This window comes from Miniopterus schreibersii, assembly GCF_964146895.1.
Source record: "Miniopterus schreibersii genome assembly, chromosome: 16".
NCBI lineage: Eukaryota > Metazoa > Chordata > Mammalia > Chiroptera > Miniopteridae > Miniopterus > Miniopterus schreibersii.
The window spans coordinates 34,713,195-34,737,701 of NC_138116.1; the positions used below are offsets into that span (position 1 = coordinate 34,713,195).

General features: G+C 41.4%; 2 protein-coding genes across 5 annotated transcripts; one reads left to right on the forward strand and one right to left on the reverse strand.

Annotated features, from left to right (window-relative positions):
• Positions 1–7,027: 7,027 nt before the first annotated feature.
• Positions 7,028–11,140, reverse strand: MIS12 (MIS12 kinetochore complex component). Its single transcript, XM_081115804.1, is given in 3 exon segments — positions 7,028–7,138; positions 7,141–7,784; positions 11,050–11,140. Coding segments are annotated over 2 exon segments (633 nt in total). The 5' UTR covers positions 7,747–7,784; positions 11,050–11,140; the 3' UTR covers positions 7,028–7,111.
• A 384-nt stretch (positions 11,141–11,524) lies between these two features.
• DERL2 (derlin 2) lies at positions 11,525–24,090 on the forward strand (the record flags this gene model as incomplete). 4 transcript variants are annotated; one of them, XM_081160985.1, is made up of 8 exons in its annotated part: positions 11,525–11,652; positions 12,491–12,556; positions 14,762–14,835; positions 15,963–16,056; positions 16,809–17,004; positions 17,269–17,359; positions 20,929–21,008; positions 21,541–24,090. In XM_081160985.1, exons 1-8 carry the CDS (start codon positions 11,560–11,562, stop codon positions 21,693–21,695), a joined length of 849 nt encoding a protein of 282 aa, XP_081017111.1. In that variant the 5' UTR covers positions 11,525–11,559. The 4 variants fall into 4 exon arrangements, with proteins under 4 accessions (XP_081017111.1, XP_081017112.1, XP_081017113.1 ...); XM_081160986.1 differs by having other exon boundaries at positions 11,537–11,652; positions 12,494–12,556; XM_081160987.1 differs by lacking the exon at positions 21,541–24,090 and having other exon boundaries at positions 11,544–11,652; positions 12,494–12,556; positions 20,929–21,430.
• Positions 24,091–24,507: the final 417 nt, after the last annotated feature.

Consider the following 24,507-nt stretch of genomic DNA (forward strand, 5'->3'; position numbering starts at 1 on the left):
CTATCCCAACCTTTAATAAACATACTCTCAATATCACCTGGACTCGACTCTTGAATTCTTTCCTGCATGAAGTCAAGAACTCACACATTCCAAGCTGAGCAGGGACAGATCAATCTCTGCCCGGGCCAGGCCCTTTCCAATGACATAAGGAGTGCCTAAACTTTAGGGGAACTCCAATGGCCCTCAATTATTGCTGAGGACAGAGTCAAAGGGCATTTCAGAGTTAATATAGGACTTTGCTGAGCACCAGTAGGAGGGATGGGAAAGAGGTAGGGTAACTGAGGTTTCCCCAGCAGGTCTAGAGGGAACATGATGAGTTACTGTGTCGCCATGTTTGCTTTGAGGTCCTTAGGGGACATATGGGTGTAAATATCCCTTGGCCAACAGTATCCTTAGGTGCAAGATCTAAGCAAGCAATCTAGACTTGGGAATTATCCTCATGGGGGGCATGTTGAAGTCACAGGCATAGATAAGATGGCTCAGGAGAGTGGGAAGAGATGAGGCTTCACAGCACCCTGAGGAGCACCAACCTTTAAGGGATGGGCTGAATAAAAGAGGCAGATGAGACATCAGACTGATACCATTGTAATTAGCTAGTTATTAGTAATAGGAAAGAAATGAAAGGAAGGCCAGACATTATAGGCATGTCACATGGGCAGCTTCACCAGGAAGATGCAGTTTCCAAGGAACCACCGGCCCATTCCCTGCAAAACACTGGGGGAAGGGGTCAAACAAAGGGGGGAAAGATGCATGTCTAGTGAAACTGGGCTGACATAGGGAAGGTACTTGTCTGTCAGTCACACCTAAGAACAAAGATCATTGGCCAGAAGGGGCGTGGCTACTTCAAAGCTGCAAAAATACATAATCCCCTAAACAAAGGAATTCTCTTGGCTCTTGGCTCATGGGGCTCTCTTGTTCCTGCTTTCTTGCATTTGCCCCTATGGCCCACAGCCAAGCAGACCCCACACACAATGGACTGTTGGACTGCAAAGGGAAACACAAACTAAGCTAGCCTGATGCTGGATTGGATTGCTCCAACATGGAATGGAAGATCTGGACAGTGGCTTTGATTTTAGCCCTGCTAAAGACAAAATGAGACTTCTTCCTTGGCAGGAAGGAGAGGGGACCTTGGAAACTCAGGGGTTTGAGTTCATAGAAATAAAGCTTTCTACAATGCCTCATCCTCCTGTGGGGGCCTCTGAAAGTTCTTATTCCAGTGGTACCCCAAGAACCCCACTTCCACCATTAACAAGAGGAGTTCACTCTTGGGATAAAGAACTCCTAAAGGAGTGGTCAACAGGGTAGAATTCATCAGAAAGGTTAAAAAAATCTGAACTGAGGAAATGCTGTCTGATTTAGCAATCCAGTTACCAGGGACCTTTGCCAGTTTGGGAGGCGATAGAGGAAGGGGATGTATCACGGAGGGCTGACACATAAGTGGGAGGTGATGAAATAGAATACTCTTTCAGGAAGTGAGAATGTGTTTCAGATTTGGAAACTAAAAGTATGCTCTCCAGTCCCCGTTCTGATACTTTCCACCTAAAAGGGATTTGGAAAATCATTTAACCTCTGCATGTGTTGTATTTTCTCCTCTCCAAAATGGGCTTAAAAATATAGTGCAGCTAACAGGATTGTAATAACAATAAAATTAAATAATTAGTATTTCCCTAAGAGTGCTGTTGCATACTTCCAGGGATAAATGAGATGATTTTAGGTGGCATGAGAACATTTTTTTTAATGGTTCTGTATTTATTTTGCCATGTTTTAGAGAAAAATATAACCAGCATACTGAATTTAATATAATATTCACAGATATTACTGCTTAGGACAAGTTTAAAAATTTTTATCTGAGTTAAACTTTTAGCAAATCTTAAAGATGGATGATTATTTTGAACAACTGTCCTATTGTGAATTAGATTGTCAGGGGTGGGTAGATATATGGAGACAGTGAACAGTGGTTTCTGAATATCACAGAACAGTAGGAAGATTAAGTTGGGGAACGCAGTTGAAATTTAGTTATTTGGGACACTGGAATCTGAAATTGGGAGAATAATCAATTAATTTTTCTGTTGATTTTAGGGAGAGAGATCCACTTGTTGTTCCACTTATTTATGCATTCATTGATTTCTTCTTGTATGTGCCCTGATCAGAGATCGAATCCGCAACCTTGGCGTATTGGAAGACGCTCTAATCAACTAAGCTACCCAGCCAGGGCTCAATCAAATTTTTTTTAATGTTTTATGGTTTATTATGTATCAAGCACTGGAAATAGTGATTAGATCTTTTAAAAGTGATTAGATATAAAACAGATAAAACCCTTGCCTTCGTGGAGCTCATTTTGTTGATAATGGAATTTACCACATGCAGGCTTAGTGTTTTATATAGCATGAATTCACTGAATTCTTGCAGCCCAATGAGGTACAGTGGAACCTCAGTTTTCGAATGTCTCTGTTGACAGACATTTCGGGTTACGAACACTGTAAACCTGGAAGGAAATACTTGTTTTCGAACATGCCTCGGAAGTGGAACATGCCACACGGCTTCGGCTGAGGGCAAGATCCTGAGGCCTGGCTGTCAGCTGTTGATCCCTCGCTTTTCGAATGTTTCAGAGCTCAAACGGCCTTCCGGAACGGATTACATTCGAAAACCAAGGCACCACTATAGTTTCTTTTATTTTCCCCATTTTGCAGGTGAGGAAACAGGCATGGTGAAGTGATTTGCCCAAGATCAGAGCACCAGTGATGGAGCTTGATAAGCCCGGGCATTGTTTCTGGAGTGTGGACTGTTATCTTTACCAGTGAACTGAGATATAATTCACATATCATACTACAACCCATTCATTTCAATTGTGCAATTCAATGGCTTTTAGTGTACTTAGTGTTGCGCAGCCATCACCACAATCAGTATTAGGCTATTTCATCGCCCCAAAAAGAAACCCTGCACCCCTTACCCATCTCTCTCCAAGGCCCTCCCATCCTTAGGCAACCACTGACCAATAAACTTTCTGTCTCTATAGATTGGCCTATTCTGCACATTTCATATAAATGGAATCATGCAATATGTGGTCCTCTGTGACTGGATTCTTTCACTTTAGCATGATGTTTTGTTTTTTAATTTATCTTCATTGTTGAAAGTATTACAGATGTCCCCCTTTTTTTCTCCCCATTGTCCCCTCCACCCTGCATCCACCCCACCCCCACCTTCTCCACATTGTTGTCTATGTCCTGGGGCTATGCATTTATGCGTTTAAGTTCTTTGGTTAATCTCTCCCCACCCACTCCCCCATCCCCGCCTTCCCTCTGAGATCCCTCAGTCTGTCCCATGCCTCTATGTCTCTAGATCTATTCAGATGTCCCCTTTTAATTGCTAAATAATATTCAATTGTATCGATATACCATATTTTATTCATCCATTCATTAATTGGGCTTGTTTGGGTTGTTTCTACTTTTTGGCTACTATGAATAATGGTGTTATGAACATTCATGTACATTTTTCTATATTGATGTTTTCATTTCTCTACGAGCAGAACTGCTGGATCATATGGTAACTCTATGCTTAACTACTTAAGAAACTGCGAGACTGTTCTCCAAAGTGGCTGCCCCATTTAATATCCCCACTAGTATTATATGAGAGTTCCAATTTCTCTACTTCCTTGCCAAAACTTTTTTCTTTTCTTTTTAAAATTACAGTCATCTTAGTGAGTGTGCAGTAGTGGCTTTGATTTGCATTTCTCTGACAGGAATGGCGTATCTTCTTGAGACTTTTCACGTGCTTATTAGCCAAGTGTGTATCTTCTTTGAAATGTTTATTCAGACCCTTTACTCATTTTAAAATTGGGCTGCTTTTCTTAATTGATGGGGGAGGGAGGGAAAGAGGGAGGGAAAAAAGGGAGCAGGGAGGGAGGGAGAGTTGTTGTTCCACTTATTTATGCATTCGCTGGTTCATTCTTTATGTGCCCTGACCAGGGATCCAATCTGCAACCCTGGCATATGGAGACGACGTTCTAACCGAGCTACCTGGCCAGGGCAGGGCTGCTTTTCATGAATTCTGAATTATTTATATATCCTAAATATAAGCCCTTTATCAGATATGATTTGTAAAACTTTTTCTGCCATTCTGTGGTACAAAAGTTTTTAATTTTGATGATATCCCATTTATGTTTTTTCCCCTTTGTTGTGGTTTTTGGTGCCATCTCTAAGAAACTGTTGCCTCATTGAAAAATCACGAGCATTCCCACTTGTTTCTTCTTGGAGTTTTAGCTCATAGTTTATTTTTATACATGGTATGAGATAGAAGCCCAACCTCAACCACCAATGGCCAATGATTTATGTAACAAAGCCTCCATAAAAACCTAAAAGGATAGTTTGGAAAGCTTCCAGGTTGGGTAAGTAGAGCGGCTCCACCATGCCACACCCAAACTCCATGGGGATAAAAGTTCCTTTGTTTGAAGCCTCACCCTGGCCACTGAATCATGTATCCTTTGCAATAAACTGGTAATCTAGTGAATAAACAGTTTTCCTGAGTTCTGTGAGCCATTGTAGCAAGATAATTAAATCTAAGGAGGAGGTCATTGGAACCTCAGGTTTATAGCCTGTCAGTCAGAAGCACAGGTAATAACCTGGACTTGTGATTGGCATTTGAAGGGCAGTCCTTGTGGGGCTGAACCCTTAACCTGTGGAATCTGATGCTGTCTCTGGGTAGATAGTGTCAGATTGAGTAGAATTGTAGGATACCCAGGTGGTGTGCAAAAGTTGCTTGGTGGTGTGGGGAAAACCTTCACTAGAATTGAGTGCAGAACCTCTTACATAGTATTTCCTTCTAATTCTTTTATTTCCTGTAAGGTTGGTAGTAATGGCCACTCTTTACTTTCTATTAATATCATGCCAAACCATCTCCCAGACTGGCCCTGTCACTGCAGCAACAGTATGAGGAAAGTCTATTTGGGTGTATATAGTGGGGAACAGGCGTGATATTTTAAGGGAGAATAAATAAATACAAGGGAAAGCTTGGGAGCAGTCATTTAGGGAAACTGAAGGTTTGATATTGTAAAATCATACGATCAAATGTAGAGTGAAGTGGGAAACTGAATAAGACTGATTGATGTTGGATGGGAGATGGGGCAATGAAGCAGAGGGATAACCAAGTGTTTATCCTGATTTATTTCTGAATTTTTGAGGGAGGAATTTAAATATTATGACAACGGGGCCAAGCAGTTTAATTTGTTCCTGTAGAGACAATACTATGACAAATGGTTATATTATTAAATACTGATTCAACAGGAAATGGACTCCTGAGTTCTAATCATTGTGGATTTCATCCAGGTCATATTTTAACTATATTCAGACAAACCATATTACTGCATATATAATGCGGCCAATCAGGTCGCAGCTCGTTTCCTTAATAACAGCCTAATCCTTATGAATGTCTTAATATTCCAATTTCACTAAGTACATTAATTTTCTGTTGCTACCATAACAAACTCAGTGACTTAAAACAACAGAAATGTGTTCTCAGTTCTGGAGGCCAGAAATCCAAAGTAAGGGTGTCAGCAGGGCCACACTCTCTGGAGGCTCTAGGAGAGAAACTGTCCATTGCCTCTTCCAGCTTATGATGGCTGTTGGCATTCCTGGACTTGTGGCTGCATCACTCCACCCTACCTTTGTGGTCACAATGCCTCCACCTCTGTCTCAAATCTCTCACTTCCTTTCTCTTAATAAAAGACACTTATCACTGGACTTAGCCACCCATCTCCCCCAGATAATTCAGGATGATGTCATCTCCAGATCCCAGCTTAATTATACCTGCAAGATCATTTTTCCAAATGAGGCACAGTCCCAGGTTCCAGGAATCACAACAAACCATTTGGGGAATCACCATTCAACCCACTATACGAGGAGATTTTAAATAGCCACAAATGTGAAAAAAGAAAAAGAAAAAATTTCATTTGGATAAAAAGTAATATTGAAGAAGGAAATATACCATGACATTACAGACAGAAAATCGAAAACCAAGCCGTTAAAAACATGTATTTCATGTACAAGATTGGAAAAAGAACTCTTTGATAATAAACATATTCCAGGTAAACACAGACTTCGTAAATCTATGAATATTTAATTGCAAATATTAATACCCTAGGTTACTCTTCTACACAAAGAGGAAACTCCAAATCCTGTTATTAGGGAGACATGGACAAACCATATCTTGAGAGTAACTACTGCCAAACCTTCCCTTTCCTTGGGAGACCTAACATGTTACATGGATTAATTACAAAATGAAACATCAGACTCTACTGAGTTTAAACGAAAGACACAGCTAAAATTTCCGACTGAGGGCATTAAATATTTGATGTCTATGAGTGTGACTGCATAAGTTAATTAAATATTAGGTACAAGAAAAATTCCAAAACTATCTGAAATATGAATTAAAAAATGGCATAAATACCTAACAGTCAGTTAATAGAAACTTTGCTATTGGGTATGTTCCAGGCTTCCTTTTTTGTCCAAAGTCTTCCACTACTGGGCTCCAAGACAGTAAAATGTTTAACACCATCAAGGCCTTGGTCATGGAAAGGGTTTATTTTAGAAATAAAAACAATTTATTTTTTCTTTACTAAAGATCAGGGTTGTTTTCTCTGCTACTTGCTTCTTTCAACTAGTTATCATGTAAGAAAACATGGGCAAAAGCAATCGTTCTATGTTGGCTGTCCCACAGTGTAGTGGCTGATTAATAAAGAAGCCACCCACTCAACCTTTTAGTCATTTGGTCTCATCTAAAGATTAAGTTAAAAGGATCAAGGTTACAAAGGACTCATGACCAAGATACACCTTTTACAAACATCTTTGGCCACGAAAAGCTTTATTTCTTCATCATGACCCCAAATAAGTCTTTAATGGGTCAGGAATCCCTTCCCACCTATTAGAGGCCTGTAAGGAATAAATGCTTCAGAGATTAGTTCAGAGCAATACATAGATATGCCAGGAGTGGACCAAACGAGGAAAATGTGGAATACAAGAGTAAACAAAGAAAATCCCACAAAATATACAGTTCACTAACATAAGAAAAGAATCATTGATACAAATTCCTTACTCATTCTACTTTTTACCAGCTCCTTTTATGCTTTAGAAATTAAGATATTTTCAGTCTTTTGCTTTCCTTTTCCACATTGTCTCTAACATCCTGGAGTTTTCTGGAGTTCTGTACCAGGAACACCAAGCTGTCTCTAAAATCACTAGTCCCATGATTCCTGCCAACATTTTCAAGCTCATCAAACAAAGCCAATGTCTGTTTAAGTTTGGCCTGAACAATTTTTTGCTCTTCTAATTCTGCAAGAAGGGCCTGCTTAGTGCATAATTCAGTCTTATACTTCTCCTGTAACTGTTCAATTTCTTTTTGGAGAAGCTGGAATTCTTCCTCACTATAAGAATGCATCTCCTGAGATTTATCTTCCGGAAGCAAGATGTTTGGAGGAATACGCAAAATCCACTGTAAAAACAGCTGCTCCATTTTGACAAAAAGATTATCAAAACGTCCTTTCATGAAGCGAAGAAACTTCTCTGTGCAATTACGAACCTGGACCGGGCTAATCTCACAGTTTGGGATGCCATCCAGCTTCTTCAGAATAACCTGTTCCACAGCCTGCATCACTTCAAATAGGTAGTCTTGAAATGCAATGTAGATCCTGAGCATGCAAGTTTGCGGTGTGAAGCCAAAGAACTGGGCCTCATAGGTCATTGGATCAACAGACATCTTGGCTTATTTTGCTGTTAATTTTGATTGTGAAAAACCTGCAAGTATAAAAAAAAGTATCATTTGGATAAAAAAGTCATCTGAGGAAAGTAACAAATCACATTACAGACAGAAAAGTTTGCGTTCCTTGATACCTAATGCCAATTCTAGCCTCCCTCATCCAGAATATGTGCAAACCCTCGCCCTCTCTGAGGCTGTTTCCATCCATCTGTAGCTTCCCTTACCCCCTCATTTCCCTTACCTCTCATTTATTGAGGACTCTGGCCTGTGGCTCAGTCTTCTGAAGTCTGTTATCTTCCTAGACAACGGTTCAAACTTAGACAAATAACCTAACCAGCACTCTAGAGACTCAATATCATGAGATTCAATGGCTTCATTCTTTTAGCCACCTCGTTCTTGATATTTGTAATTTCTCTCCCCAAATGCCCTATTTTTTTTTGACAATTTCCTGTGCTATTCTTCCAAGTCTCATTCACATACTCATGCTATACCTTAATCAAGACTTTCAACCCTCTGATTCTCTCTTCCTTGCACTCAGTCTGTTCCACTTCACTTCTTTCCCTAACCATTTTAGGTTCCACCAACCATCACTTTAACCACTCCCTTGCCAATGTCCTCAACTCCCTGTGCTTCCAATCCAGCCAATGGGGGGAAAATCCCAGTTAGAAGCTCAACAAGCTCCTTGTCAGCTTCACAAACCCAACATGTTTTTTCAAGGGTCTAGAAGTCATTAATTTAGAATGTAAACATCTAGGAAAAGAGAGCTCTTATTTCCTTGTCACTGTGGGAGTTTAACCTAGGCATCTTTTTTCTGAGCTATAATCATATGCTTGCCACAGATTTATAAGAGAAGTTTTATTATTCCTTCGGATGAAGACAAGTAGCAAAATAAATGGATACCTCAATTGCCAGGTGAATTTAGGATGGATAAACTTTATGAAAGAATTTGAAGCAAATGGCAGTCAAATTTTTTTATGGAAAGACAAGATGCCGTTAATTTTGAGACTTTACATATGTAATGGCTAAAACAGAATGGTTGTTACTGCTTGGATGCATAAGTAGGGTAGAATTTCTTTCTGTCTTTGTAATTTCACTCAGATTGTCTACAGTGCCTTGTAATCTGACTACGACTATTCTGTAATAAAACTACTTTCTTTTCTATGTCTTATGGAAAGAGGTCTCTGGGTTGGCAGGATTTTTATTGCCTCGACACTCCTCTATGCCTTCAGGATCAAGTGCAAAACTCTTTTCAACATGGCTTACAAGGGCCTTCATCATCCAACCTTGACTAACCAAATGCTGTCCCTCTTAAGGACCTCACATGTGCACAGTTGAGCTCATAACACTTCCTTTTCACTGCACTCTATTTTCAGTTCATACTAGGTCTTCTCTTATTTTATTCTTCCACCTTTCATCTTCCATAGGAACCCACTCTAACATGTTTGCCTTGTTTCTGTTTCCATCACCATCTATCCCCTCTATGCCCTCTTCCGCCTCCACCCCCACCCCCGCAATCACCACTGTTGTCCATGTCCATGAGTTCTTTCTTCTTTGTTGCTCATTCCCTCTACCCAGCCCAACACCCCCCTCTAGTGTTTTTAACATAGGCTTTTTCAATTAATCTTTCATTTTAATTCAACTTTAATAGGTTTTAGATATATGTTCTTTAAAAATACAGTTTTTTCTATGTATGTTTACATTTTCCTTTACATTTGCAATCACTTCATGTTGTTATACTTCAGTTTATTTCACTGGTTCTGCTGGAAGTGTTCCAACAATTTTATCATATGTATATACCACATTTAATGTCCGTTCTCCTTGTGACAAACACCTAGTCTGCATTCAGCACCTTACTACCAGAAATGATGTTGTAATAAACACCTTCTTATGATGTCTCCTTAGGGACTTGCTGGATATTTACACAGGGAAGTAACTGCTAGCCATAGAATTGACTCATAATTTCACTAAATACTGCCAAAACGTTCTCCAGAGCATTGGGCAGTGGGTAGGTCCTACACTGGTTTACACCCCCACTTCCAGTATATGAGAATTTCTCATATCTTCACCAATGTTTATTCACCATTCTAATTCTTGCCAATCTAGTAGATATACAGTTGTTTTAGTGTTGTTTTTAGAAAACCAAAACTATCTAGCCCCACACACAAGCTGGATACTGAGGACTGAAACTACCTACACTCCCCTACCCCAACAAACAACTTACTGTTTACATTAGCGTGACTTTACTATTCTAGGAGACCAGTACACTTTCACTGTTTTAATGGCTTGAACTGCCCCAAAGATGGATCAACTCTTCAATGGGGATCATCAACAATTTGTAACCTAAGATTCTCTGAAACCCCCGTCTCAGCTGTTTCTACCAATCCTGGGCTGTTACTTCACCATCCCTCCCAATCCTAGTCAAGTCCCCAAACTGAAAGACCCACCTTAAACCAAACTTGCAATTCTCAAAAAATTCCGACTTTCCCTTTCTTCCCCAGGAGACACTGCCAAAGCCCTTTCGAGGTCCGCTGCTCTCCCTTACCAGGGTCAGCAATACATGCAGCATTGTTTTACGAACAGGTTGTGAGGGTGATATTTGGGGAGCAGGCAAAAACACTTTTAAGTGCATTTCTCTCATTACCAGGAGAGTTGGGTACCACTTATATACAGCTTTTCAGGTTTCTCCTTCTGTGAACTGCCCATTCACATCCGTTTTAAAAACCACTCTCTCCATCCTTTTACTTGGTTCCTTCCTTATATACAACCAGATCTGATGGCCACTCCCTATTCCAAAAACCTTTAGCGCTTCCTTATTGTTTGTCAAGATCTGACTACTCTTTCCGACCAAACCGAACTATTTCCTTTCCCCGTGATGCCTTTCCCTCAGGGAAAGACGCCTTGGCCACATGTCCTTCAAGGGTCAGTTTAAATTCACTTCCTTGGTGACGCAGCCCCTCCTCTGAACCCCGTCAGGACCCTTCTTCGGGCACTGAGTTAGTTCTACTTTTGGGTGTTTTCACAGGCCTGCCTCACCTTCTCTGCGAGCCCTAGAGTTCCTGAGGGTAGGACGAAGACGGCTTAGCAACATCTGCAGAATAAGCACGGGAGGTGCCCAGAGCACCTCAACAAGTTGAGCTGCCAGAGCTGCAGAAAACGGCCGCGGGGAACTGCTTCCGGCCAGAGGACCCGCTCCCGACCCCGCGGCATGCCGGGACCTTCAGGCGGAGGCCCCGCCGCCAGGCAGATGATGCCTAACCCAGTTCCCTCTCCGCCTCAGAAAGAGTGCAGCCCCGCGGCACTTACCGAAGCGACCATGAGGGTGACAAATCCGATCAAACAGTGGCTTCGCGCCACATCCTTCCAACCACCTCTTGCTGCCAGAGATCGGCTGCGCGGATGGCTCCCCAAAATTCCGAACGGTACCCGCCTCAGGGAACGAGAGCAAAGGCGGGATGCTGTGGCGCTTCCGATTGGTTGGCTTTTCGATCAGCAGAGGGCCACCTAGATTGGTGGCTGAAAGGGGCCGGGCGGGAAAGCTAGCTGTGGCCAGCCGGGATTGGCGAGAGGAACCTACTTACTCTCTCCTCCGCGACGTGGGTGGGTCCGGAAGCCAGGCTGGATCGCCGCCGAGACGCAACTCGTGATTGGTGGATGGCTTTCCTTCGGGCTCTTGCGATTGGTGGCTGGCAGGTTGCGCGGCGCCGATTGGACATCAGTGGGCAGGGTAACGGGAGGCCTCTCTGGTTCCGCCCCGCGGTTTGGCTGACTGGCGGAAGGGGAAGTGGGGCGGGGGGGCAGGCGGCGGTGGGGAAGATGGCGTACCAGAGCCTCCGGCTGGAGTACCTGCAGATCCCACCGGTCAGCCGCGCCTACACCACCGCCTGCGTCCTCACTACCGCCGCTGTGGTGAGCAGATGCAGCGCCACGTTCACATTTTTCCGGGCTGGATACGATCGGGTCGTCAGGGAACTGGGGTTTGGGCCTCAGGGAAGCCCAGATGAGTTGGTCTCCGGGGTGGGTGGAGGGAACCGGGCTCACTCCGGGGTTCGGAATTGCTTTGAGACTGCTTATCCAGTGGCCCGAGAAGGGAGTGCCGCTGCAGGAGGGTTGGAGAACCAGGACTGCAGTTGAGTTTCTGAGAAATGAAGGCAAGTCAAGGCAGCGGGAGCCGCCCACCCAGAAAACGTGCCTGAGAACTCTGGCCATGGCCAAGTGGTACCGCCGTGATTAGTGGGGGGTGAAAGCCCGCTTACGAAGAAACGTAGATGCTGAAGGTAGAAAGCTGGAAGTTGTCGAGACGGAAGAGTCCTGAAATAGAGCGTGGATGCATAGGTTGGCTGGAAGCACCCAGCCCCGACGGTGGCAGGGCCTTTAGTCTCGGTTCTTTCACTGAGTTGTGTTGCTTCACCCACCTGTTTCAGGTGATGCCCATGTGATGGGCAGATTAGTAGCAGCTGCTCTTTCCTTGCCCTATATCTAACATATCACCATCTGCATCCCATCCCTTCATGCCAGCCTCAACTGTTGCAACATCAAGCAAACTTTTATTCTGTGTTAGGTATTGGGGATACAAAGAATTGTACCAGTTCTAGAGAATTCTTTACCAGCCTCGCCCTGAGACCTTAAGGTATTCAGTCTAGGTCACTGAGAGTTGGAAATTGCTAGCCTTACTAATCGTTCATTGTAGGTGATGAGATTTTGTCTCTTAATTGATTTACTTTAAGGAGCTCTTTTTCTATTTCAGCAGTTGGAATTGATCACACCTTTTCAGCTGTACTTCAATCCTGAATTAATCTTTAAACACTTCCAAGTAAGTGGTCCGTCACAACCATGATGTTTCAGTTTTTAAACTTGTTCTTCGTAGTTTTTAGTAGCAAATCCTGACATATACTACCCCAAAGAAGAATTCAGTGGGAATATTGGATTATAAGTCTTATTGTAAGGGGTATAAAGCAGTGATTCTGCAGCCTAATTGGGCTTCAGAATCACCTAGGGAGTGTTTAAGAGATTCTCAAGCTCCTCAAGTACCAAATCAGAATAACCAAGGGAAGGAATTAAGAATCTATGTGTGTTTTTAAGTTCCCTGCATGGTTTTAATTTGATGTGTCCAGTTCCTATATTTAGAATCACTAGTTCAGAGTTGATATAATATTTGAGAGGAGACTCACGAGCTAGCCAGGGAGAATCTCACAAGATGCCCTTATGTTGTGCACTCACCACTTGGTACACTCACCACCTTGGTGTTATCACCATGGTCCAGTTCAGAAAGTCAACACTATCAGTGCATTTATTTTTATTTACTTATTTACAAGTTGTAAGAGAAAGTTAATTTAGGAAGTTACAAGCCGTAGCAGGGTAGCTCATTTGGTTAGAGCATTGCCCCTATACACCAAGATTTCGGGTTCAATCTCCAGTCAGGACACATACAAGAAGCACCCAATGACCCTGGCCAGCATGGCTTAGTGGTTAGAGTGTCGGCCTGTGCATCAGAGGGTGGCAGGTTCCATTCCTGGTCAAGGGCAGGTACCTGGGTTATGGTGTTGCTCCCCAACTCCAGTGGGGGCTCCTATGGGAGGCAACCAATAGATGTGTCTCTCTCACATCCTTGTTCCTCTCTGTCTGTTCCTTTCCCTCTCTCTCCCTCGCTCCCTCCCTCCTTTCCACTCTCTCTGAAAAAGCAATGGAAAAAATATCCGAAGGTGAGGATTAACAACAAAAGCAACCAATGAATGAATAAAAACCTATATTTCTCTCTCTTTCCCTCCCTCCCTCCCTCCCACCCACCTCTTTCTTCCTCCCTCCCTCCCTTCCTCCCACCCACCTCTTTCTCCCTCTCCCCCCCTTCCACTCTCTCTAAAAAGCAATGGAAAAACTCTCCTTGGGTGAGGATTAACAAAATAAATAAAAAATAATAAAATGTTAAGTGTTCTACCATTGTGAGAAGTTGAAGTTGTTTTTATTATGAGTGTCCATGGGTTGGGTAGGGAAGAGTATATCAGGGTTTCCAACAAGAAAATGAGTGTCCTTATATCTGCCAATTTGACTTTTAATTATTAGAGCATTAGGCCTTTACTTGTAGGGAGTTGCCTTTTTGTTTTTTTACTTTTTTATTTTAGAGAGAGACAGAGAGAAATGATTTGTTGTTCCACTTATTTATGCATTCATTGGTTGCTTCTTATACTGGTCCTGACCAGAGATCAAACTGCAGCCTTGGCATATCGGGGTGTCGCTCTAACCAGCTGAGCTATCTGGCCAGGGTGGGAGTTGGCTATTTGTTCAGACTAGAATTTGCGTACTGTATTTGCTTTACAATTACTCTTTACTCTGGGTGTTTTGGACTACTTAATATAGAAACATTTTTTTAGCAATTTATATTGCATCCCTGGAGATTTTCTCTGCTATCTCAAGACTGTTCATTAGATTGTGATACTACATATATGAAAGCACTTTCCTATTATGCAAATTAACCTAGTCTTTCCATCAGACCTTTTCCATAATTTCCCTGACCATGTGGTTTGGGCTTTTTTTCTCTTCAAATTATAAAAGAGAGTTTATTTTAAAAGTTAGAGAGGTAGTAGAAGTAAGCCAGCTGGGCTGTGTAGGCTCAGGAAACAAGTTACAGAAGCCAAAGAAGGGCCCTTGGAGCTTAGATAAGGGAAAGGTAACACTCCTGGGGCAAAGAAGAGGGGGGTGGGAAAGGCTTGGGTGCAGGTGTGCTGAGAGAGAGCTTGCAGTTGTGGGCTTTTTCTAAAAGACAATCACAATTTCAAGTTTTCTCTTCTATTATCCTCACAACTTTCAGGGGCTGAGTGACATCATTCAGACTTTCAACTAGAAGCAGCACAAAATGCAGTGTCAGATTTTGTGCCCCACTTTTTGGTTCAGAATAGTATCACCTAACCATGACCTTTCAACCATTGTAGTCAGAGGATATCTCTTTGTCTTAATATAGAAGTGTTTCCTGGTATATTTTATTTAATCTGTTTGTCTTGAATTTTTTTTTTTCTTTTAACAGATATGGAGGCTAATCACCAATTTCTTATTTTTTGGACCAGTTGGATTCAATTTTTTATTTAACATGATATTTCTGTATCCTTTATTAAGTGGGGTTAGCATAAAAACTTTAGGTTTACTTAGGAAATACAATATTAAGTTGAAACTTTTAATCCCGTTATTTTTGTTACTATCTTAGCCGTAACTTCTAGGTACTGGCTCAGTGGTACACAGAATAATTGGTCAGATAGTAATATTTTGAGGGTGTTTGTAGGTCACTGTTGGTTCAAAGGGGAGGTATTTAACCATAGAATGATTACATTTCTACCCATAAGTCCCTTGCAAATCTGATCAAGGAAGATGAGTGATTTAATTGCATACTTACATAATAATATCAGCAGATAGCAGGTGGTAAAACAAAACCTGAATACAGTGCTAATTAACAGCTTTGATACAGGTTTGGGAGTGGGTTCCTGAGGAATGGAAACTTGAGATCTCCTTGTATCTTAGTTGCTGGTTCTACTGGCTGAAAAGAGAGTGCCATAATATCTGCTGGGCTTACCATGTTCCAGTTTGTTGAGAGAACAGGTTGTACTCTTGTCATATGGTATCTGGGGACACTGAGCAGAGCTTCCCCCTCCACCCTGACCCTCTGGAAAGAGAGCAGTTAAAGCTCACTTCATCTGCAGTAGACAGAGTGCCCATGTAGGGGTGACAGGATTCCTGCCTGGGGGTGAAAGCCTGTGTCTCCCATATGGTATATTATTCTGGTAAGTTTCTAGTAATTAAATTTTTTCATCATCATGCAGCTTCATTGACTGAGGTATAGGGTGCTTACTCTACCTGGCCTGAAGAAGGTGATTATCACACAAGCCTTCTTGATGGGGGGATTCGTCCAAGGTAGGTTGTGAAAAAGGAGGAGTGATGCAGATTATGGTGTGGCTAAACATGGAAAAGAGGAGGCAGAATTGAAAAGGGTTAGTAGGTGACTGGAAGCATCTTTATCCAGCATCTGTTTAGTTCCCCAATTAGGGACAGTTTTTGTAAAATATGGAGTTGCCTAAAATGTAAAGAGGAGTGACCATACTACCACTTGTAAACGTTCTTACAGAAAAAAAGCTTGATTTATAAGTGATGTGGAGTCCAAGTGTACTTAAGTGATACGTTAAATTTTACTTGCTTCATATTTGTGTGCTTAACATTTTCTTAACCTGGAACTTAAGATACCGTTACTGTCGAATGCTAGAAGAAGGCTCTTTCCGAGGTCGGACAGCAGACTTTGTATTTATGTTCCTTTTTGGTGGATTCTTAATGACTGTATCCTTCAACAAATAGAACAAATGCAGGAAAATGTTAACACCTTCTCTTTTCCTAAAGTTTTTCATTTGTCTCCCACAATTCACTGGATACTCTGAACACACAAGCAGACCTCCAGATTTTAGCTTCAGGGCACTACTGTTTATTTTACAGCATACTTTGTGACAGTTGTCTAAGCCTGGAGGTTAGACAGGGTGCTTTTCTATGGTGAGCAAGTCAGAGGAACTTCTAACCCAGGTGGGTTACTGTTACATATCTTAGATAATATTATTGTTCATGGATGTACTTCACTTTTAAATTAAGTTAGTAAGGAGCTTATTTGGTTACTACCAAAACTGATAAGTTATTGTTTGAAAAAAAGAATTGTCAACTGTATAACAGACTTGAATGTAGTCCTGTTTGACTGACAAGATGGTTTTGCTCCAGCTGGCCTTATTTACCTCTATAAAGGTGCTAATGGTGAGTGAACTTTTCATTCAGTTATTGACCAAATAATTAACACATTTTCCATAAAGGCAAGAACTTCATGAAAGCAGAATAACACTTTGAAATCCAGATGATTTTGCCTAAGCAGGTTTTTGCTTGATTGCTCTGGGAAATTATTTTCAAACTTTTTTCTTCTAAAGATGTAAGTTAACTAATGCTCAGCTTTCCTAATTCAGACTTTCGTTAGAACACAACCCTTAGTTCTCTTGCCCAGTCTTCCTTATTGCACTTCTAATGTTGATATTTTCCTTAATGCCATCTGCTAGATTTTTGGTTTGTTTGTGAGCTTAGTTTTCTTGGGCCAGGCCTTTACAATAATGCTTGTCTACGTGTGGAGCCGAAGGAACCCCTATGTCCGCATGAACTTCTTCGGCCTTCTCAATTTCCAGGCCCCCTTTCTACCGTGGGTGCTCATGGGCTTTTCCTTGTTGCTGGGGAACTCAATCATTGTGGACCTCTTAGGTAAGAGTCTTACCACTACTATTTCTATTATTTTACTTATAAGCTTACTTTGTCACTGTTTTTCTTGTTTATTCTGTTTGGCCTTCACATAATAGCTATTATGGGATTATTTGATAGTTATATGCTCAAAGACTACAATGTTAGTTTTATAATTCTTACTAATTATATTGCTATTTCTTCCTAAATATAAGGAACTTATGTTGGTAGATTCACCTGCAACCAAAATTTTAATCCTCTCCCTCCTGTATTTCTGGTTGACTTTAGGTATTGCAGTCGGACACATTTATTTTTTCTTGGAAGATATATTTCCCAATCAACCTGGTGGAATAAGAATTCTGAAAACACCAGCTATTTTGTGAGTATTTAACACCAGGTTACATGTTCTTTTGCAGATAAACTGGGATGGGGTCCATGATCAGTGTTCAAGTCAGTAAATATTTGCAGATTGAGCAGTCTGGCTGCTGTTGAGGAGCATTTGTATGGGAGGAGCAGACAGTGCCAGACATGGCGGGAGCAAAGCTCACAGGCTCAGGATGTCCCAAGGCCAGTTTGTTAACTGCTGTCCAGGATGACCACTAGCACCTCCTGTTTCAGAGAAGAGCCTGATGGTTTTATGAAAGCTGCTGAGTTTAGAGAGGTGAGGTAGCAGAATGGGCAAAACTGACAAGAGGAAAGTTGATGGTTTTTTCCTTTTGTTTTGTTTTTTTGTGGGGATTTTTAAATTGATTATAGACAAAGAGAGACATCAATTTTTGTTGTTCCACATATTGATGCATTCATTGGTTGATTCTTGTATGTGCCCTGACCAGGGATCCAATCCACAACCTTGGCCTATGGAGATGATGTTCTAACCAACTGAGCTACCCGGCCAGGGCAGGAGGGAAGTTTTTAATGGTGAAATGTCTGGCCTTCCAAACTGGTGGTAGAGATAAGCATTAGAGTGGAAATAGCTTTGGGTTGGAAACCAGGTGGAGGTTGTTCCACCGACCAGCCATGTAATTTTAAGCAAGTCCTCTTTTTTTCGTACTTCATTTCTCCTGGGGATAGAGCTTTCATAGGACCCCTTTCTACCCCAGAATTTTGTGTCCTTGGCATATACTGCATTAAAAAGGGTTCACTTGAGGAATAAAATGTGAGTTTTTAATAAAATGTTGGTTGTAGTATAGTTAAGCAAAACAAAGAAAGTAAAGTCTTCCATAGTCCCACCACTTAGATATAACATTAACTTTTTGTTGTGTATTCTTCAATCTTTTATTGTCTGTGTACCTTTTAAAAATGCTTTTCATTTTCATAGCCTTCTTTTTAAGTAATATGGCATAATTGTTTTTCCATTGTAAATGTCCTACAAACGTGTGACAGCTACATGATACACATGGTATGAATATCACATAATTTTACTAATCCCTTATTGATGGACATTGACATTAGCTCTTGCTTTTCCCTATTACAATTCGAGTGGTGAATACCCCTGTAGCTAAATCTTTGCATATATCCATGATTATTGTCAAAGGTTAAATTCCTAGAAGTGGAATTGCTATTTTGTTTATTGCTAAATCGCCATCCAGAATGGATGTTCAGGTTTACATTTCTACCAGGAGCCTGTGTGTCCATTCCCCACATCCTCGTCAAACACGGGAGGTATTGTATTTACTCTTTCCTAGTTTGATGGCCGTAAGATGGTATACAAAAGACTTTTTCTTTTTTCTGTAGATATTTGAAAGTAAATTGTTAATCTAATGCCCCATGTCCTCCTTTAATTGATTTTCTATAAACAAGGACATTCTTCTATAGTTGAAATCAGGAAGTGAAAGTTAATCCTCAAACCCAATTCCACATTTAGAAGTTGTCCTCAATGTTCTTTATAGCAAAAGATTCCAGTTCAGCTTCTGGGGTTGCATGTACTTACGTCTCATTAGTCTCCTTCAGTTTGGAACAGCTCCTCAGTCTTAGTTCTCTTGCCCAGTCTTCCCTATTGCACTTTTAATGCTGGATACAGACCACTGCCTGCAGGCTCCTAACCCCCGGAGCACCATGTTTGTAGGAGTACGGTGGGGGTTCTCAGCACAACTCCCATTAAAAGGTTTTAAACAGGTTGAGCATGATAATGGATTTATGGTAGGCCCTTCTCTGTGGGCCTCTCATAGTGTACCCATGCCAGAGTAAATTTCAGCCTCAAACCATTGCCCAGCCTCCTTACCTGTGGGCTGTGAGCACTGAAGGGGGTTGTACAGTATGGTGGGGAAGGGAGGGAAAGGTTTTAAACAGGTTGTGATAAAGATCACGGAGGGCATTTGGGGTGTGATTATTGGGTAAGAGGATGGGAGAGGTATGTTGTGTTAATATTAAGAATGTCCAAACCTGTAGAGAATTTTTGTAAGAGTTTGAGCCAAACCAATGATGTGTTGGGAAGCAAGATCTCAAATGCTCCTGTTTTTATTGTTTTATTTAATTTGTAGGAATTAAAGGAACTCATTGAAATATAGATGCTTTTCCTGACCCCAATATAAAATAGAAGTTTTCAGATACATTTCTAATTTTATCAGCTGTGGGCAAGTACAATTAGAAATATGAACCGGCCCATCCGTCATGGCTCAACGGTTGAACATCAACCTATGATCTAGGAGATCCGGGTTCGATTCCCAGTCAGGACACATGCCCAGGTTTCGGGCTCAATCCCCAGTGGGGGGCATGCAGGAGGCAGCCAATTAATGACTCATCATTGATGTTTCTCTCTCTCTCCCTCTCCCTTCCTCTCTCCGAAATCAAAGACGTTAAAAAAAAAAAAAAAGAATGTAAATAGAGGATGCTGCTTTAATGCTTAATTCTTTAGGGAGAATTTGAATGAACCACATAATAGTATTTTTAAAGTTTTTGGACATTTACTATCCCTCCTTATGTCCTGAATAATTTTTCTTGGAATAACTTATTAATTTATTTAAAATTTTAATTGTGGTTAAATACACATAACATAGAACTTATCATCTTATACATGTGAAGGGTACAGTTCAGTGGCATTGAGTACATTCACATTGTGCTTCTGTCACCACTGTTCATCCACAGAACCGAAACTGTACCTGTTAAACAATAGCTCCCCGTTCCCTTCTCCCCCTTGCCTTTCACAGCCACCATTCTACTTCCTGTCTCTATGAGTTTGACTACTCTAGGTTCGTCATGTAAGTGGAGTCATACAGTATTTGTCCTTTTGTGACCAGCTTATTTCACTTAGCATACCGCTTTCAGGGTTCGTCCGTGTTGTAGCGTGTGTCAGAATTTCCTTTCTCTTTAAGACTGAATAACGTTCCATTGCATGTATGTACCATTTTGTTTATCCATCTGTCAGTGGTTGTGGGGAGACATCCATGATAAATTTAGTGAAAATCAGGTTACAGAACAGAAGTAGTGTGATCTAACTTTTGTAAAAGTGCGTATATAAAAGTTCTGGAAGAATAATGAAAAATCAGTGATTATCTCTGGGAATTTTGGATATTTCACTCATATATTTCCTGTTTTCTCTATAATTAGCATGTATTGCTTTTGTGTTAAAAATTAATAAAGGAGGCCCTGACTATTGTGGCTGAGTTGTTTGAGCATCACCCTATGCACAGAAAAGTTGCCAGTTCAATTCCAGGTCAGGGCACATCCCCAGGTTGTGGGTTCGATCCCCAGTCGGGGTACATATGGGAGGCAACTAATCGATGTTTCTCTTTCCCTCTCCTTTTCTCTCTCTTTTTAAAATCAGTTTAAAAAATTAGTAAAGGAGGTAAAAGCTAATGTAAATATGAAATAATTATGGATACCTTTAAAATATAATAACTTTTTCATTGGTAGGCAGATGTCCATTGGTGGAAATCCCATTTTGACCTTGCAGTATTTAGAACCTGAGATGACTCTGGAACTAAATTATGTCTGTTTCCTGTCTTTTAGGAAAGCTATTTTTGATACACCAGATGAGGATCCAAATTACAATCCACTACCTGAAGAGCGGCCAGGAGGCTTCGCCTGGGGTGAGGGCCAGCGCCTTGGCGGGTAAAGCGGCAGTGCCAATAATGAGACCCAGCTGGGAAGGACTCGGTGACATACCCATTGGGATTCTTTTATCCTTTGTGTTGCAAAAGTGTGGACACTTTTGACAGCTTGACAGATTTTAACTCCAGAAGCACTTTATGAAATGGTACACTGATTAATCCAGAAGACATTTCCAGCAGCTTGCCAGTGGTTCCTCACTGCACTGGCACTGAAAGTGTAATCTCTGAGAGCCAAAAAACTGGAGAAACAATACCCTGCTGCCTCTAGCAAACAAGTACCTGAGTACTTGAGCTCTGGTGTAAGGCGGAGCTTTTTCTTCCTCCTCTTTGATAGACGAGGCCATGGTGTAAATGAAGTTTCAGAGAGGACAATAAAACTGAATTCCATCTCTCTCTCACTGAATTAAAGCTTTGTGTGTGATCTTTTAAATTATGATAATGTATTCCAGCCCTCCTGCATAGCTCTGAGCTTGGAGCAGTTTACATGCCCACTCTTCTTGTGTCTCCACAGCTTTCAACTGGATTTCATTTCAAGATTGGAAATATGCGGCTGATAATCTGTGGCTGTATATATACATCTTACTAATTCAGAATGCCAGCTCCAGTAGGAAGATTTGTTTCTGTTGTCCAGGCAGTTTGTTCTCATCGGGGTTTTACAAAACTTGAAGTTGTCCAGTGATCTGGGTAGGGTGGTTCCTATAGCAGCAAGAATTCAACTCCAGGATGGTTCAGCTATAGGCAGAAAGTTAACCTGGCATCTTACTTCCTCTGCTTGCGTTTCTCCATTAAGAAATCCAGGGAAAGACAGGTAATGGCCACCTTTTTGTAAAGCAACAGAAAGATCTTTAGACCTGGGAATCAAGTTACAATGTTGACTTTGGAGCCAGATGAACTGGTACCAGGTAGGCAGGAATACATTTCTCCTGGGCCTTTGGCTGGTTAGCATTTGTCATTTGCTTCATGAAAAGCTAAGAAGCTTTTCAGAGCCAAGTACCTGGTTTACCTTCCCAATCAGGTAGAAATTAGGTTCCACAAAAATAGGAACTTAAGGCCTGTGGTTCAATAAATACGTGTCCGAAATACTCACTTCCCGGGGTCTCAGCAGGTTTGCATCAAATGCCCAAGGAATTCAGAGTCCAAAGGACTAAAATGGCTACCCCGCAGAAAGCATTTCAAATAGTTTCTATAAACAGCATGCAGGCACAGGACCTTTTCCTAAGTAGCTGCAGGCTGGTTAGTGTGTGGTTTCCTTCAGAGATGAAGCTTTAGATTAAATATAAATGGAAATTTTCAGATGGTGGAGTGAATAGTATTTTACCGTCTTTAAATGGAATATGCGTAAGGAATGGAATTTAAATACTTTACATGCTGCTCGTCAGTAATTTTGAATGTGACTGTTGCAGTTTTATAGAATGTGGGTTAACAGGACTGTGTTTTTTGTAAGTGGTTTAAAAAGTCTTTAAATGCCAATCTGGGAATGCAGAATCCTTATGGGATTCTTAAATTGTCATGTCTTTGTTCAAGAAAGCTTGAGTGTAATTAGGAGGGTTTTTAAAGTGCTTATTTGGGGGCTGGAAATGGGTTTCTCTACTTTTATTTGCTCTCCCTTAGTTAACGTTGAGTTACTCAGTTCATGGAATTCTTGCGGTAAAATTTTAATCCTAAAATCTGTTCACTGGCTGTTCATTTAAGTAGGGGATGTCTGTACATAATAATGACTGGGGAAACAGGAAACCAGTTTTGAATCGGTGGCCTGCACACAGTCAGATACGCGGTTTTGAGTTCTCTGGTGGGGTGAGAATTCCTAGTGGCCACGCTGTGCCACTCCACTGTGCCCTGGGCAGTGGTCACGTCAATCACTGACCCCTTATCAGTTTGGCCAGTCCCACTACCACCATCCCTAGCCGTGTTGCCTAATGGGTTACCTAGGCTTACCTGAACATAAGGAAAAGTGCTCACCTATTCTCCGACTTACCTCTGAGTCTCCATTCTTCCAGAACACCGTTCCTTTTCATAATGCAAGTCAACTGAAAAATGAGACTCAGTGTATGGACTTTTGTGACCAATTTACCTGACGTAATTTAAGGGACTCCTGGGTACTACCAGTAATACAGAAAAGCACACCTGACTAAGGCATAGTTGCGGTGGTGGTGTAGAAATACAATATGCATTCGTTTTTTTTTTAAATGGATGTGCAAATTGCATCTCCCTAGGAGATAACAGTTTAAATACATTGTAGTGTGTGTGTGTCACTATGGATTTCTATTTGTTTCTCTCTTCCACTTGTTCTTTTTCTATGTTGCTCTTATATGACCTAATATCTTTCATACTTCTTGTGTAGTCTTTCTAAGCAGAGAGCACCCCAGTGTTGGATTTTGGTAATGAAACCCTCACTGTGTCTCTGGGTCTCTAGAAATTAGGAAATACTGGAGCTATTGGCATGTTGCATAGGGGCTTCCTAGAATTGTCATCTATCCCTGATAGCCTGCATTTTATGTTGCAGCTGTGTTTTCCTTTGACAGGTGAGTACCATCTGTGTTGTCACAATATGCCATTGTTCCCAGTGTCTTGTAGGATGTCCCCTAAGCTATTTGCGTACTATATGATTTTGCATTAAAGCTGGTGACCTTTTTATGACCAAGTCACTTCTCTGCTCAGAAATCCACGGTGACTTCTTAGCCCCCATACCAAATGCATACATTTTGTCTTCCTCTGAACCTTACTTCCACTTCTATCTAACAGGGACCTCAGTTTAAGTCTCTTTAGTCCTTCGAGGCCTGGCCCCTTTCCTGGCTCCTCAAGAAATCATGACTCTAAGGCCCATTTCATTGTCTTTCTTCTTTGAATCCCTGTAAAGCTTCAAGTCTGTATGACATACTCTTACACCAAATTATATATTGTCTTGTACTGTTTCTAGCTGGTACATGTATATTAGTTTTGCCTCCCTCATGAGAATGTAAGCTCCTTAAGGGCAGGGACCATGTCTTAATTTTTTGTATCCACCACAGTGCCTGGCACAGTGCTTGGCACATGGGTGCTGAATAAATACTTTGTTAAATGATCAGTAAACTATTATCTGTTATTATTAATTAAAGAGGTGTTAATGTATGTGCACTTAAGCTTATACCTGCTCGCTGAGGCTTATGATTATCTCAGAGCAGGATAGAGCAAAATGACTTGCTCAAGGACAGTGGTTTGGTGGTCAGACAAGCCAACAACAGTGACCACCAGATGGTATGCTCATGGTGAGAAGAAACTGTTAAGTCCATAGACCATCCCAGAGCAGTTAATGAAATGTGTTTAACAATTCACCTTTTGGAAGAAGTGCCCAAATAGTCTTTGAAAAGTTGTTAGCTTGTGATCACCTGCATATGAAAGCCACTTAGCCATGTGAGACTTTACTTTTGGAGGGATGTATGTTTCAGACTGCTAATATTGGCGGGGAGGAGAGGGAATGTGTGCAACACTGCTTGATGTC